The sequence below is a fragment of the Solanum lycopersicum genome, chromosome 11, assembly GCF_036512215.1.
Source record: "Solanum lycopersicum chromosome 11, SLM_r2.1".
Taxonomy (NCBI): domain Eukaryota; kingdom Viridiplantae; phylum Streptophyta; class Magnoliopsida; order Solanales; family Solanaceae; genus Solanum; species Solanum lycopersicum.
In genome coordinates this window covers 56,972,354-56,990,296 of record NC_090810.1, presented here as the reverse complement: position 1 = coordinate 56,990,296, position 17,943 = coordinate 56,972,354, and the positions used below count along the sequence as shown (strand labels likewise).

The 17,943-nt window shown below is 36.9% G+C and overlaps 2 protein-coding genes across 2 annotated transcripts; one reads left to right on the top strand and one right to left on the bottom strand.

The window, feature by feature from the left end:
- Positions 1–255: 255 nt before the first annotated feature.
- On the top strand, positions 256–10,952 carry LOC101253351 (U-box domain-containing protein 33). The gene is made up of 7 exons (XM_004250905.5): positions 256–721; positions 1,730–1,848; positions 5,784–5,890; positions 7,327–7,912; positions 8,529–9,077; positions 9,338–10,060; positions 10,532–10,952. Exons 1-7 carry the CDS (start codon positions 421–423, stop codon positions 10,712–10,714), a joined length of 2,568 nt encoding a protein of 855 aa, XP_004250953.1. The 5' UTR covers positions 256–420; the 3' UTR covers positions 10,715–10,952.
- Positions 10,953–11,190: 238 nt separating this feature from the next.
- LOC101253053 (uncharacterized) lies at positions 11,191–14,118 on the bottom strand. The gene is made up of 4 exons (XM_004250904.5): positions 13,048–14,118; positions 12,467–12,589; positions 12,211–12,372; positions 11,191–11,954 (listed from the first exon to the last, which is right to left on the bottom strand). The coding sequence occupies exons 1-4, from the start codon at positions 13,197–13,199 to the stop codon at positions 11,477–11,479; spliced, it is 915 nt and encodes a 304-aa protein (XP_004250952.2). The 5' UTR covers positions 13,200–14,118; the 3' UTR covers positions 11,191–11,476.
- Between the last annotated feature and the right edge of the window lie 3,825 nt (positions 14,119–17,943).

Genomic DNA, 17,943 nt, shown 5'->3' with positions numbered 1-17,943 from the left:
TTTGTACTATTTATAAAATATTAATACATTACATATATATCCATCATTTAGTTGAATATATATATATAATTTTATTTTAACTGAAGATACATATACCTGAAAATTCATTTGTTTAAATATATACAAAATACATTATACATAGAAAAATCATATAAATATTTTTTAAGTTATAATAAAATTAAAAAATATTAAAATCTTATCGATAAAGTGAAAATTTTAATAATCAATCTATCGAGGAAAGAAACATTATTTTGCGCGAAAAACATGTTACATCAGACCAAACACACCATAACTTGTCGTATCAATATGACTCTTAACAAATTAAAGTCGTGAGATGTTGACACGAGCATAAAAAAGAATCCCCCAATTGTCTCTATAATGTCTCACAGTGAGTTTTGAGTTCTTTGATATTCAAAATCCATGGAGTTGCTAACCCCTTTACCTCCTCCTCCTTCAACTCCTCCAAATTTCCCGTCTGGGTATTCTTCAATGCCCAGTTTCCGACGTGGGTTTTACAGGACAAGCCAAATCGTTGCTCCTCAATCAAGAGAAGTTGTGGTGGAAGAAGAAGAACAACTACAAGGGTCTAAAGTATTTGTAGCTGTGGGTAAATATGTTGACAAAGGTGTTGCTTTGGTTCAGTGGGCTTGTAAGACATTTGGGAATTCTGAGATTTGTATTCTTCATGTTCTTCAACCTTCTCCATATATACCCACTTTGTGTATGTAACCTCTTTTTTCCCACTTTCTTGTTGTTGATACTTTTTTTCATGTTAAGATGATTAATATACTTTGGGTGCTTTTGGTAATGAGAATTTTGTTTATGCTTTAATGTTGTTCCTTAAAAAGATCATTTTTCTGGATCATTCTAGTGTTTGTTGGTTATAAATGTAGATGATTAGTGTATCTTTTTTGGTTGTCCCGCTCGTATGCAATAGCTCGCAGACCACATAAAAGAGATGAACCGAACTAGGCAAAGACCCTGTTGTGCAGGCAAGGGGTTTCGAACTCGAGACTTCATTATGGAAGTCTAAAGACAAACCATTTGAGCCAACTGGAGAGTTAAATGTGGATTATATATCATATCATGATTATAGATTTAGCTTCATTTTACTGAAATGTTTTTCAATAAGTTGATGAAGTTTTGGTCTTTTTAAGGAATGTTTGATTACATTGAGTCGTGAAACTCTTTGTTCCTGGAAAATAATTTTTGACCAAAAAGGAATGAGCAAAATTTTCCTTTACAACTATCCTAACTTTTTAAGTCCATATCACTTGCTTAAGTCAACATGTAGCCACTGTTTACGATACTCATATACATACTTTTACCCAGAAGCAGATGCAGAGTGACGATATGCGAATATAAATCCATAAATATGTGCAATAAATAGTAGGTATGAACCCTAAACTTTTAAAATATAATGGGTTCAACGGTAAGAACCTTAAGAGCTTGAACCCATAAAGGTGTAGTGTTGAACCCGCCTCTGGTTTTCCTGAATATTAGTCCGTGTACAATTACCATATGGCATCTATTTTCATAATCCTAACAATAGAAAATGATCCGGGAAATGTTTTCTCGCATTATGACAAACATTTTCCTCTCCACTAAAGTGCACCCTGTTAAAACATTCCCCCATACTATGCACATTTAGACTAGAAAACTTTAGAGGAACCAATTTATTCTATTGACAACCTACAATCATGTGTTCATATTTGTGATTTTTATGCAGTGGGAAAATTGCCAGTTACTCAGGCTAATGCAAAAATGGTTGCCGCATTTCGATATGCAGAGAGAGAAGAGGCTTGGAAACTTATGTCTCGTTATTTGAGTGTATGCTGCAAATCAAAGGTATCATTTATCTCTATATGATTGGTGTGGAGTGTTGTGGAGTTATTTTCCAGGAACACAGTCCTGTTTATAGCATATGTTGCAATTATTTTGTAAAACTAGGTTTCACAAAATTCATTTGGTGGATCATATTGAATAAAGAAGAAGACCATACTGCATAACCATTTTACTCTATGATTGAAGAGTTGTTGATGCTAGTGTCCTGATCAAAGAGAATGATGATGTTGAATTGTGATTTTGTAATATTTGTATTGGTATTGCTCTTTCACCATTTCCTTCCTCTCAACATGTAGAATAATTTCTCTGTCTAGGTTGTGCACTGTTCCTACGCTTAACTAATTTGCTTTAGAAGTTTAGTCTATTCTCACTAAGGGTCATTTGGTAGGGCGTATAAGTACAAAAACATACCCAGAAGTGAGGACTGAAGAGGTGGTGGTGTGTCCATAGCCGTACCCGGAAGGTAGATAGGTTGTTTTTGATAGACCCTATGCTCAAGTAAAACATATCAACATCAAGTATTGAAAGAAATACTATAGTGAAAAAGTCAACTTAAAATAAAGTAGAAGAGAACAATATTAACAACAATAATATGCTAACCAAAACAAAGGAAACAACAAGTAATAATAGAACCGACAAACAAGATAATAGGAGAGTAATAGGGTTTATAAAAATAGTACTGTATATGACGTATTAGGCTAGGATTAGTTGTGCAGAAACTAGTTATGTAGTCTGTTTTGTTTGTTGTATCAAATGAATAGGGTGTATTAGAATATCATATTACTGAATATGGTGTATTAGAATAGGAATAGTATCTCGCATGTTAATGCCATGGTGTACTATGTATAAGAATAGTACCAAATAGGGTGTGTATTAGTTATACATAGGTTGCAGACACCAAATATAGGATTAAATTATACCATAGCTAATATATGTATTATTTTGGTTAAAGAATGAAAGAAGATCCCACATTGGTGTTTTTCTTTTTAAAAACTGAGATTCCACATTAGTGGTTAATGAGATGGGTGGTCTCCTTATAAGGTTTGGACAATCCTCCTTCATTGGATCTAGCTTTTAAGGTGTGAGTTAGGCCCAAGACCTTTTTTTTGTGACAAGGAAAACCCGCAACCGCTACCCCAATGTAGTCAAAGGCACGCTTGAAGCATGCTTAAGCCCTGAAGCGAGGCTCGAAACATGTTAAGCGCTTCACCTCGCTTTATGTGCGCTTCAGTGTCATCCTCAAGGTTCTAAGGAAAACTTGTCTTTGCCAATGAGCCTCTTCCAAAGAAATGACACTAAACAATTGATATTTCACTTTATCATAATTTTTTTTTCAATTTCTTTGGTCATATATTTGTCATTCATGTTTATAATAATTCGTCTTGAACTAAAGATATATGTTAGTATTTTTTTTCCTTTTGCGCCTTTTTTCAATAAAGCCCGCTTTATATGCCTTTTGCGCCTAAAGCCCCAACGGACCTTAGAGCTTTTTTTGTGCTTTTCGCCTTTGATAACATCGCGCTACCTTTTGGGTGCACACAGGGTAAAACCCCCGCTCCTATGCAATAGCTCGCAAATAACATAGGAGAGGTAACCCGCATGGAAGTCCTAAGCCCAAACCACTAGGCCACCCTTGAAGGGTAGAGTTAGGCCCAATACCTAATTTACAATTTTCTCTAATACCTCCTGCCAAACCACCTCTAAGTCATTTTGCTACTCTGAATTGTTAGAACTATTATCTTAGTGGGCTTACTTATTTTAGTGTGATTTGCATAGAACTGATAAAACTGTTACAGGGGCAAGTGTCTAATGTGACATCTTTAAACATGTCTGAGTAGGATGAGCTAGGTCGGACCATTTCCTTTTATGATTCTTATGTGGTATTAATGATCATTGATGTTGCTTAAGAACTTTAAATCTTAAATGGTAGCATTTTAAGCTGCTAGAGGATTTCTGTGTACTTTTTGGCTTTTGCTTCAAAATAACTTATGAGCAGATGTGAACAACTCTTTTTGGTTCTGAAACTTTGGGATGGGTTTATTTTGAGACTCAGACTCTGATCAGGCTGTGTATTTGTGGGATTTTTGTTGATAAATTTTATTTAATAGAATGGATGTCAAATGGGACCACGATCAGATATCTTACTTATAACTAGTTTTCTTAATGTGAGATTAGGATCTCTACAATCATTTACTTAGGTAACGGTTTTGACTAATTACTGAGCAAATGGTTAAAACGGCAGTAGAGGAACTTTCCATGCTTTCCGCCTGAAGTTGTGTCACTTATGTTACCAATAAATGCTACCATCTCTGACTACTTCCATTTACGCCATCTCTTATTGCCCCTTCTACCCTTTTCCACCTCTCTTCTCCCCTTCCCCTCTTCACCAAAATTCCTTCTCCCTCCTAATATTTACCGTCCCTTTAGTAACCGTAGAAACTTAAGCACCATTGTAGATCTCCACCATATTCCATCGATCACAACCGTATTTCGTGTTTATCCTGGTCTGAGTATTTTATCGTGATGAAGTGCTGATGGATTAAAGGGATTGCCCTCTTGCAGTTCTTGTTGTTTGCTGGGTTGTACAAACGAGAAAGGTCATTGTTGAAAGCTATTTGGCTTTTCTCTCCTCTTTTTCCTCTTTTTTTTTTTTTTTGGTTCTGAAGGACATGTGTGGATTATTCAAATTGTATACATTGAATGTGGACATGAAAATGAACAGATGTATGGGTGAAAAAATATCGATCAATCTAGAGAAATTAAAATGGAAAAAGTTCTTTAAAATGGAAATAGTTCTTCTTTGCCGTTTTACTGTAATGATATTCAAAAGAAAGAAGTTCTCCTGCTGATTTTCAGAATGGTACCATAATCTGAAACAGAGATTGTGGTGAGGAAAAGATGAGTGATTTTTAACAAATATATTCTCTTTTTCTAGATGTTGAAGAAACCCAGAGAAAGTGAAAGGAACAGTAAAAAGTGATGTGAAGAAATTTCTATTCAAGAGAATAAAGGTGGGGATGTGATAAAAGTTGACGAGGAAGTTGTTGGGCTCCAGGCTCCTGACTCTCCATCTCAGGCACCTTGTATCTGAATTTTCTGTTTGTACAGATCGCTCCCCTCTTCTCAAAGTATTCTACATTTGATCCCTAAAAGTCTTAACTTGTTTTATCTGCTCCTTCGTGCCTCTCTCTCACTTCCCGCTATACTTTTTTTTTTGGACAAAGGTATCTTGGGCCACTTCTGGGATTACACTAGGTATGTAAGGTGAATGTACAGGTAGTCAACCAACTAAGCTACCAAGATTTCCCCATTGTTATTGTTGTATATTTGGTCAAGGTTGTGTGCACCTTGATTATTCCAACAGTTACCTGATATCTCCCACAAACACAGGTATCGGGTAATTTGATCCACCTAGTTTGGGCAGATGGGAAGAAATTACCTAGTTTTTTTTTTCTTCTGTTGGGATTTGAACCTTTTACTGCGTGCTATACTTGATAGCTTGAGTGGGTTTGAGCCCCCGAAATATATTCTTTTCTTCTCTCACTTTTCTACTTTCTAATATCTTCTATTACATCCGAAACAAAGACTAGAAGTCCTTAAGTTTAAATTATTTTTTCTGTTACTTTCACGGTTTCCTTCCTCACTACATCTTGACCAATGTTTGTATTACAACTGTTTTAGTCTCGTTGATTTCTGTGATTAGATTTGACATTTTATTGCTACTATACAACATGCAGGAATATGTCTAGATCTTTGCTACCTCTGTGACACGAATATTCTCACAGTATCATTCATTTAAAACTAAAACAACTAGTGTTTCACTGTATCATGATCTATGTACTGTAAAATCTGCTTTTCTTTTCATAGTAATGATGAGTATTTTCCTTGTATCATGTTACCAATGCAGTCACTTACAGAAGACGTGATAATATTTTCAGGTTAAAGCAACTGTTGCTATAGTTGAATCAGATCAAGTCCTAAAAGGAATTCTGGATTTTGTCAACAAACATAACATCAGAAAGCTTATAATTGGGGCTATACCGGAGTAGGTCTTCAACTTCTGGTCATTTAGATTATGTTCAAGTGCGATTAAACTGTTTGAACTGCTGTAGATTATGATTGCACTTGTGAATTCTGGATTATGTTATATGATTCAATTTTTGAATCGCTTTGTCTTTTTGGAAAGACTTCTGGATGCTATAAAATATCTCAAATTCATGCGGTTCTGTTTTTGTGCCAAGGATCTTAATAAAAACTAAATCTTTTTTGTGAACTTGTTTCCTCCTACATGTTATTTTACCTGCATAAACCAGATTTATCGTGTCAGAGGCACCAGAATTGACCACAAAATGAAATGTCCTAGTTGCTATGTTGATCTCCTGGTATCTCTAGTTTCTGGTAAGTGAGGCTGCTTAAGTGATAGAGTATTCCACCTCTTACCTAGAGGTTGAGAATTTGTGTCACCTAGAGAGCAAAATTCGGAAGAGCCACTGTAGACTCCTAGACATGATATTATTTTGAGGGGAAGGGATAGGGTTTTACCATATCAACCAAAAAGAAAGGAGAAAAGAGGAATCCCTAGTTTTGGAAACATTTTGAGTGCTTTGTTCATGTCTTGTAGCAATTTGATGTTAGTTTCACTTTTCCTGACTGACCTAATTAGCGAAGGAAATTTAGGTCTTTCTTTTCAACAAGGTAGTGCCCGGCTATGTTGCTCAAACTCTTCAAAAATGGCACAGGTTGCGTGATGAATCCTCCAAATTTGTGCATTTTTGAAGGATCTGACATGGTTATGGCAGTACTTTTAGAGAATCTGAGCAACATAGGTGCTCGGCCCAGTTTGTGTTCATTTCAGGTAACTGTTCTCATCAAACTTGACGGGTGGGGACAAATTTCCTAGGGTAGTCAAATTGCTAGCTGAAAATACTAATAGGCTAGTCTAAACTTTCACTGTTGGAGAACTGAGAACAGTGGTCAAATTAGAGGTCTAGAAATCTGTGGAGTTGTCATTGCCTGCAGAACTGGGGGATTTCATAATACAACATATATCTTGCTTCAGTTGCTTACAAAGATGACAACAATAACAGAGCCTCCATCACAAACTAGTAGTGTTATTTATATGAATCCTCTATTTATCTGCTATATGTGGGACCATTTCATTCCAACACATAGTAGTTTCTCATTTGGACAAAATCAGTTCTCTTGACCTAGAAGCTCTTCAAAATCTCTCTTATTTTTACACGAACATACAATCTCTGAACAAATGTGAAAACATTCGTAACACTGGACCTAATGTAAGGATATCAACATGACAGAACCTTAATCCAATCTATAGTTGGTATGTCGATATGGATCTTTTCTTTCACCCTCTATATTTTCTGTTGCTAAACCTGTATTTACTGGAACAGTATATTTGCATCTTTCTGAATTTTCATCAAATAAAACTGGTCCCGTGTACCCAAACTTACCAGCTATCTACAGTTGTGTGAAGGTTAAGAAAAGCTCCAGGAAAGCAAGTTATGCTGCCACAAAGTTCCCTACATTCTGTGAAATATTCTTTGTGTACAAAGGAAGACTAATCTGGATTAGACAACCCCCTGAATGCTCAAGCTTCATTGCACCTATTTCTCCTAATACTCAAGCAGGGGCTGTTGATGTATGTGGTTTAAGATCTCAGTGTCTGAAGTCTTGCGAGAATGAGGTTATCCTGTTCCCAGAACGTGTTCAGTCAAGCTTGTCTAGGGACCTGCTGTCATCTGGAATAAAAAAGTTAGTTCTTGAAGCGGGGATTCCATCACAAACTGATTTACGGGTCAAGGATTTTTCTTCTTCCAGCAGAAGCAATCTGATCAGTGTTCCTAGTTTATCTATTTCAACAAGTTCTATTCATGATATCAGTTGTGCTTCTTCAGTTGAACAAATGGTGCCCCCTGATGCGGAGATGGAAAGTTTATACAAACAGCTGGCAGAAGTCGGCACAGAATTTGAATCATCAAGGAATGAAGCTTTTGCAGAGATTCTGAAGCGCAAAAAACTGGAAGCTGAAGCTGAAGAAGCCATCAGAAAGGTGAAAATCTAGTTTCTGTATTCCTATTGAGGTGGTCATATTCTTATTGCTCTACAGATCATTCCATACTTACATATTTGTGGAAGAACTTTATTGATGCTAGGACAACCGTAAAATTTGGCTACCGCTGGATGTCTCAGACATGGAGGCTTATGAAGCTAAATTACACTTATTAGCTTTTCTTATATTGTTGTTTCACATTCATTTATGGACCAAAGCCATCATATCTAATGTACCAGTAGACCCACTATGGGCTTGTCCAAGCTAAAAAAATTGAAGCCAGCACTTTAGAACTAATATACTCTATGTTTTCGACCAAGTCAATGCTACTGCATGAATCTCTGTGTCAGAGTAGTTCATTCCTAAAGCCAGTTTGTATTCTTAAATACAGCAGAAATTCATGCAACATATCTTCTATACTGCGCAACTACCATTAAAAGAGGAATGCTATGTGAATATTAATGTCATTTCTCATATTTGCAACGTCTATAACGGACTGAAAACACATAATTGGTGAACTATTACTTCTATATAACTGAAGTTTCCTCTAATTTTTTAATAAGAACTGAAGCTTCCTTCTTAGGCTCTGAAATTTAGAAATTTTGCTTTGTTGTAGATAAAAGCATTTGAATCTGCTCATGCACGTGAAGTTAAACTGAGGAAGGAAGCTGAGGATGCTCTGGAAACTACATTGCTGGAAAAAAAGAAGCTCTTGATGGAGAAAAAGGAGAAAACTTATGAGCTGTGCAAGGCCATGAGAAATATAGCCCTCCTGGATTGTCGTGCACAGGAGGCTGATCGACGATGTGAAGAGATCACTGGAGAATTGACATTGATTCACTCCTCCATATCAACTCTCCAGCAGGAGAAGCAGAAACTTAAGCAGAAAAACACTGAGGCCATGCACTGGATTAATTCGTGGAAGAATCGTGGAAAATATGGAGGACAAAGTGCAATTGACTTGGCTGAGTGCTCTGTATCACTTGGGTTGGTTGAGTTTTCATCCTCCGATTTGCAGACAGCAACATGCAATTTTTCTGAGAGCTTCAGGATTGGTCAGGGAGGATATGGTGATGTATTTAAAGGAGAACTCTCAGATAAAACTGTAGTCATTAAGCAGTTGCATCATTATAATATGCAACAGCCATCACAGTTTTTTGAACAGGTAAACATCTCCATTTGATTTACATGCATGGATTGCAAATTGCATTTAGATAGGATTTGGGTTCCACTCTAAGTTTCTTTACTTCAGAGTTCCTTTCAGCATAGCATGTGATTTTCCTTAATATCATCCAACTCAAGTGCATATACCTTTCCTTGTGCGCAGTTTGGTCTTTCATCGTAAGCTAAAAAGTGATCTCATAATTTTCTCTGCGAACAATTTTTTTATTTGTGTGCTTGCTCATATGATTTTCTTACATGCAGGTGGAAATTCTAGCTAAGTTACGTCATCCTCATCTGGTCACTTTACTTGGTGTATGCCCAGGATCTTGGTGCCTTGTTCATGAATATTTTCCTGGCTTGAGCCTCCAAGATCGCCTCTTCTGGAAAAATAACACTCGTCCCATGAAATGGAAGATGCGAGCACGAATTCTTGCTGAAATTGCGAGTGCACTTCTGTTTTTGCACTCTTCATACCCTGAAAAAATTGTACATGGGGATCTGAGGCCTGAGAATGTGCTCATTGATTCTACGGGCAGCTGTAAAATATGTGATGTCGGCATATCTAGTCTGATACCTAAGCAAGCCCTACGATGCCCGAGTTTCGATCGTCTTAGTGAACCAAAGGGTCTGTTTGCCTACACTGATCCTGAATTTCATGAAACTGGAGCTATGACACCTAAATCGGACATTTATGCTTTTGGACTTATTATCCTTCAAATGCTCACTGGAAGAACTCTAACAGGACTAGTGAATGAAGTACGCAGGGCAGTCTTATATGCACAATTAGACTCTCTTTTGGATTCATCTGCTGGAGAATGGTCTACATTTGTGTCAAGGAGGTTAGCAGAACTGGCATTGCAATGCTGTGAATTAAACAGTAGGGATAGGCCTGAGCTGACATCATCTCTTGTAATGGAGCTAAAGAACTTGAATGAGTCTGAAGAACAATCAGTGCCCTCCTTTTTCTTATGTCCGATTCGCCAGGTAAGTTATGTTATTTGTACTATTAATCATTGTGGTCCTCAAAGACGCAGGATAGGAAGACAAAGATATGTTATTTTAGGGGACAAGAGTGTGTAGACTTAAAAAGAATTGAGAGGGAGCAAACTGGTAGTCTGTTTCCCGGTAGTGCTGTACAACATCTGGTCATATCCTTTCTCTTCTCTCAACCACCCTTTCACACACCCCCACCCCCGCAGAACATGGAGTCATAAAATAAAAATAAAAACATAATGTGAATGTAAAATGCATGAGATGGTAGTTGTTCCACATGCATGGCATCATAGGCCTGTAGTCATAATTTATGCTGAAAATTGATCACTAAAGTAATAGATGATCCATCTAGTCTGCCGTGTTTGTAATTTTCATTCACTCCAATCTGCTGTTAGAAACAATTTTTCTGGGTTTTCATGTTTGCAGCTCAATAATGCTCACATAATTGTGAATTTATTTCAGGACATAATGAATGACCCCCAGGTTGCTGCAGACGGGTTCACATATGAAGGAGAGGCCATTGAAGGATGGCTTGAAAGTGGTCATGATACTTCTCCAATGACCAATTTGAAACTAAGCCATTTGGAGCTAACTCCCAACCATGCCCTACGACTTGCTATCAAGGATTGGCTCTGCAACTTATAAATCCTGATATAGTAGTAACAATAGTGTAAATCGATATATATGTATTTGTGGAGCCTAGGATACAAAAAGGTAACCTAAGAGCTAGTGTTACACATACAAGTAAAATAGCCCCATCTCATAGATCTCTAATACACCAAAATGGTAAAGACTCTGTGTTGATAACATGAGTAGAGGAGAACACTGCAATTGTCTCATAGACAATGTAGTAGTTATAGATTTTATAGATTGATTTTATGTGCTCTTGTTGTTTCTTTTGCCATTTTCTTGAGATGTTAAATGTTGCTGAAGGTAGAAGCAACAAGAATGCAATTTTAGTTTACATGAGGTTGTAGCAGTAGAGATATATAACAGGGTTACTAAGGGGTGCGGTGGGGTGGTTGAGATCTCTCTTAGATACCAGTTGGTTAAACGAAAAAACAACAGCAATGAACTAGGAAACATCAGTATCATTAGTAGCATTGTAAAGAAACACAAAGTTGGGTATTATGCTCTTTCAAGAGAGCAACAATTATTCCATGAACCTGAAATGGAAGTATAGTTGCATTTCTGCATTGCTTCACCCTGTAGGTAAAGGTTATAACAGAAGCTCAAACCAGCTAGTAGTGGTATTAAGTCTGTAAGGGAAGTGTTTCTTAGCTTTATACATATATCTTTAGGCAGAACGCTACAACTGTTCTGAGAGATAGATGAACGCATAAAACAACTATTCAACATACATACGCTGCTACACGTCCTATTGACATGCTTGGAGGACTTGATCTCCTATTGACATGCTTGGAGGACTTGATCTCCAGAAGAAAGCAGTGAGACTGACGTTAATCGATCTGTTTCTCTGAAAGGATGATCCTCTTCTGATGAAAATACCATCCTTGGTTCTTCTTTCTGTTCATCCAAAAGTGCTTTTGATTCTCCTTTGAAGTTCCATTTGTGCATTTCATCACTTGGTGCTATGTTTTCTTTTACTAAGTACTCATCATCCAGTTTCTCACTAACTTGCAGTTCATCATCATCATCATCATCATTTTCATGATGATTAAACTGTGAATTAGACCTTCCATAAGGTTTAATTGCTGATTCTTCCTCTGAACTAGTAGTCCTCCTAATGTTAAAGCTCCCAAAACCTTCAATCCCTCTTGATATCTTCCTTGATTTGTTCCTCTCTTCTTTGAGAAGTTGTCCATCTTCTAACAGCTTCAATATCCTCTCAGATTTCTTCCTAACATTTAGCCCCCAGTTGAATCTGCATTACATCATTCAAAGTACCTTAAATGGATGGACATTCAACTTTTAGTTTATCGCGACAAAGTTGTAGAACCTAATAAACTTTGTACGATGAAATTACCAACAACATACTCAGTATAGTCACACAAAAGGCAACTGGAGAGGATGGTGTATAAAGAAACTGTTTTCGAGTTGAGTTATTTTCCCAAATTAGTTTTTGATGACTTGTTTACCATACATGATCATAATTAAATTCAACTTGTAATAATGTTTACCCTTTCTCATCAATGAGTTGAAAGCTTCCCATTTCCCTAATAACACCTTTATCACTTTGAAATTCCTCAGCAACACTTTCAGGTCCATGAGTCAACAAGTGTTCCAACACTATCACAGCCTTATATGAAACCCTCCAATTCTTTTTATCAAAACTTGACAATCTACATCATACAATTAAACATCATCAAGCCTCAAAATATTATCCAAAAAATTCCAAAAAAAAAAGAAGAAAAATAACAATTAAAATTGACCTACTTTTTATGTAGGATCCCAACAATTCTCCAATAATCATCAACTTCAAAAGCTGCCTTGGAAATCATCTTTAATGTTTTTGTGTCAGGTGCACCTGGATTTCCATTTGTAGCTTCTTCTGTCAATCTTCAAACAAACATCATCGTCAGAGGAATAATTCTAGTTATAAGATATCTAATAAAATCGTTAAATTTAAATTAAAATCCCAAATATTCAGAGTTTCTTTTCTATAAATGATCCAATCCACAAGAACCATAATTGGTTTAATTATTTTATCAAATTAATTTCACGTACGATCACTAACTTGAAAATAAAACCTACTTTTTGTAAAAGAAACCAAAAAATGTATGACTTATCAAAATTCGTTAATATAACAATAAAGTCACAAAATTATTTTTAAAAAAAACTGTGTAAATAAATCAGAAGATACAATGATCAAAAAAAGTCAAAATTGCTCATCATAGTACAAACACTAAAGAAAGTGGAAATTATAAATTACTCGTAGCTAACAAATTTTTTTTCCGATGATCTATTACTATCATGATATATATAAAATTTTATCAGTCGCTAATTTCAAAACTTACATCTGAGTTGGTGTAACATCAGTCAAAGCCAATCTAGCTGTTTTGATCTTCTCCTTTAGGTAGAAAGAAGCTTGTTTCTTGAATTCATGGAGAAATGGTTGAGCCATAATATTGTTACTATTTTCCCTACCCCTTTGTATTATTGTTGACATAATAATCTTGTTTAATTCATACAAGAAAAAATAAAATTAAAAATGAAGGATTTTTGGACTTTTGGTTAAGGGGTAGAAGAGGTTAATAATCAAATGATGCAACAAACCAACAACAGCCACCTAATTCATTAATAGTAATTTTTTTTAATATTAGTGTTTGTTTGTACGTACTTCGACTTATTTCACTAGCTATCTATTAGTCCAATCTTTAGATATATTAAATATAACGAATCAAATTAAGTGAGTTAGTGATATGTCCAAACTTAAGGCAAGTTGAAGGAGTCATGTATATTTATATTTAATATCTCTCATAAATATAGCGTACCAAATGAATCTGCCGATCAAAACTTGAGATGATGAAAAGAAATTATTTTAACTTTTTTCAATTATTATTAAAATTGAAAAATTCTAAATTTATGATTTATTTTTTTAAAAAAAAATTATTTTATTAATCACTAGATCATATCCGTCAACTATACACCATACTTCTCATCTAATTAATATTAGTGGCCATTGCCTATGTAATGAGAAGGACACTTGTGGTGATAGAGATGACAAATTCAAAGGAGAAATGGATTTGTTGAACTTTTGTGTGTGTATTATTCAAAGGTCAGAATTTCCAAGATGGCTATATAGTGGTTTTTGAATTGAATATATATATGGATTTGAAAGTAACACAAATTTGTACCTATAAATTAAAATATTCAACATCATGGAAGGACATTAGTAAATTTATTAACACCTCATAATTATATTAATGTTTACATGTATATCTTTTATTATTCAATCATATGAGAAAATTATTTTTTATTTTCATTATGTTAGGATTAAATATTTATCATCATATCAAAAGTTATAGTTTACAGGAAGGATATTATTTTACATTTTAACTATATATGTTCATAGAACAAGCATCATGTTCGATCATGACATTGACACCTACCACATCAATCTCCTTCTGGACCTTTCTGTAGTCGAGATATTGACATATTACTCAGCAAATTATTTTCGTTTTTCATTGGACGTCTTGTATTATTTCAAAAATTTTACTTTATTATTGAAGAAAATTAAAATTAAGAAAAATGACTTTTTGAGATAATAATTATTAATTAGGTGATTATATGATGAACTAATTTCATAAAATACTTCATCACTACCCATAAGAGGTGTGAGGTTGGTATTTCAATATCATGTGGATTATGCACTTCTCCAAACTAAAATATGTAATTTATATTCAAGGATTTGGTAAAATGTCCTATTCAATTAGCACATAATAAAAAAAACCCAATTGTCAATAGAATAATATATTCACATAAATTCTACATTCTGTAACACATAAAACATGTTACACAATCTGTGTTCAAAATAGTATTACTGATTATAACAAATTTTGCAAAAATATAAAATTATTAAAGTTTAATAAATAGTGAAGAGCAGAAGAACAAGAATTATTCACAAAACTAAAATCTGTAAAAACATATCAGAATCTGGAAAAAATAAAATGAAAAGAAGAACAAGCGCACTGAATGCACAGTGTCCTTTTAAGGAGATTATTCTCCCCTAGTATCCGAGGTTTAATTTGAAGTATGTCCTTTTAGGATAGAATGATCTCAATCACCAATGTATTGATACCAAAACGCTGGTGTCAGCGAGCCACTCAACGGCAGTAAAGTACTGCGCACACGAAGAAAATTTGTGCAGAAGAAGAAGACACATTGGGTAAAAAAGATTGCAACCTTTCAGAAATCACACGGCCAACACAGAAAATTTGCAATTTTTCAAAACGGTCATGTTCATGAAAGTTGCAACATTTCAGAATAGTCATCTCCAACGGCGGGAAATTCAAATTAAAATGAGAAACTGTTTTAAATAAAAAGGGTCGTGCGGATCCGAGTCTGGTCAAAAAGTTCGGTTAATCAACTAAATATAATAACAGATAGTATTAAATAAATAGTATTAAATAATATTAGTATTTACTGTGTACTAATCCTAGTCCTATTAGGATTAGTACTCCTTTTAGGATTAGTACTCCTTCATATATCTCCTATATATATCTCCCATGTATTCCCTTATTAGGTCAACACATCAATACAATCAATATTCCTTCATGGTATCAAGAGCCAGAAAACCTAGATCTTCTTTTCTCTAGGTTTTTTTTTCTCTTTTTAGGGCACCGATCGTTTCCTCTCTTCTCTTGGGCGGCGGCAACCATGACAACCGAGGTGGATCCTCTCGATTCACTTCCTTCTGGCGTTAAACTCCTTCTCAGGCATCTTCATGCCCTGATTTTCGAAAAATTATCCGACATAAATTACCCTACATGGAAAATCACCGTTCTTACAGCCCTTGAGGCCAATTACCTTCTCAAATACATCGATGGAAGCACAGAACCGCCGCCGGCAGTCATCACCACCACGGACAAATCAGAAAAAACCAATCCGGCCCATGCCGTCTGGAAAGCTATGGACGGCCAGATCCGATCATGTTTGATTGCGGTCATCTTTCCCACGGTTCAGAAACACGTCCGATCCTACACAACTGCTTCAGCCCTATGGACGGCCCTCGCAACACGCTATGCATTAATTTCCCACTCTCATATTTTTCAATTGCGTGATCGTCTCCACACAATTACCAAAGGCACGAAAACTATGGCGGAGTATTTAGACGAGGTCTCCGCCATCATCACAGCCCTCGACACCGTGAACGAAATCATTTCCAAAAAAGATCTCGTCATGTGCGTCGTTCGGGGGCTCCCATCAGCTTACTCCTCCATTAAACAGGCGGTTCGCATCAGTCCAACGCCCGTTGACCTGGCTACTCTCTCCTCGTGGCTAAAAAGTGAAGAAATCAACATGGATTTGGAGAGCAAACTTCTTCTCCGAGAAGCCGCTGTTATGGAGACGGCCACCGCCCTCACCGCAAGCCAGAACTATCGCCGGGGGAGTGGTGGCGGCGGGCAGGGGAGCCGCGGCAGCTACGGCAGAAACAGCGAAGGCCACGGGCGTGGCGGTCGGCAGGGCAGTTGTTCGCCGTACGACGGTCAGCAGCACGGCAGCAACAACAACCTGCACTCCTTTGGCAGCGGCGGGCAGGGCACTTACGAGCGGGATCGTCTAACTTGTCAAATCTGTCAGAAAACAGGACACACCACTGTTCGTTTCTGGTTTCGGTATGAGGAGAGCCGAAATAGTGATAACCGTGCCAATTATGCATCTCAAACCGGCCCTTCCTCTGAATGACTGTTGGATATTGGGGCCAACATGCATTACTGTTGGCAATGGTGAGTCCCTTAATATTTCTCACACTGGCACGGGTACCATTAAAACCCCCACCGCTATCTTTCACCTAGGTAACCTTACCCACGTCCCTTCTATTAAAGCCAATCTCCTTTCAGTTCACCAATTCACAAAAGACAATAATTGCTCACTCTTGTTCACCTCTAATGATTTCCAGATCCTAGACAATACTACCAAGAGGGTGATTTTTCAGGGGCCCTGTGAGCATGGTCTGTACGTTCTTCCTGGCACAAGTTTGTCTGCCTACCCAGTTTCAGAAAGCGTTCATGTGGCTCCGGTGGCTCTTTCGGCTGATGGTCACAGTCTGTTGTGGCACAGTCGTCTGGGTCACCCGTCTACTCAAATAATAAATTCTTTAATGTCTCAATTAGGTTTTTCTTCCATTCATGTAAACAATTATGACTCTTGTTCAATTGCTAAATCTCATAAATTACCTTTTACTTTATCTGAGAAGCGTACAACTGCACCTTTTCAACTTATTCATTCTGACCTATGGGGTCCTACTGTTGTTCCTTCATTTACTCGTTTTCGCTATTATATTTGTTTTGTGGATGATTTTACAAAATACACTTGGTTGTACCCACTAAAACACAAATCACAGGCATACACCACCTTTGTCACTTTTGAAAAAATGGTCAAAACACAATTCAATTCTCATGTTAAACTTTTTCGAAGTGACAATGGAAAGGAATATGTAAATAACATCTTTGGCCAGTTTCTGCAATCTATGGGAATTATACATCAAACCTCCTGTCCATACACTCCCGAACAGAATGGGGTGGCTGAGCGTAAGCATCGCCATCTCATTAAAACGGTGGTTACTCTTTTACATCAATCTCATCTCCCTGTCTCCTTTTGGGTAGAAGCTCTAGCCACCGCAAACTACCTCATTAACAGAATGCCCAGTCACACCCTCTCCAACAAATCACCCTATCAACTCCTTTACTAAGAACTTCCCAATTATACCAACCTCCGCGTCTTTGGGTGTCTTGCCTACCCTTGGCTACGCCATCATATTACTCACAAATTACAACCCCGATCCCGTCCTTGTATTTTTTTGGGCTATCATCCTACCTCCAAGGGTTATCGCTGTCTTGACCCACAAACTCATAAAGTCTACATATCTCGTCATGTAAAATTTGTCGAAAATGAGTTTCCCTACGAGTCTATTTCCTCCTCCACAAATACATCATTCATTGGCGTCCTTCCCCTTTTTCCAACATACTCACAGGGTCCCTCATCACCTTCCCCCACACCTCCATCCACTACCCAACCACCACTCATCACCCCTTCGACCGTCACCCACAATACACCCGCAACCACCACCCACACTCACAACCAACCCGAACCACCTCATACCCACAACATCTCCAGCCCAATCCGTTTTGGGTCCTTCCCGGCCACCCCCGAATCAGCACCGCCCGTGCCACCCCCCAATACTCATCCCA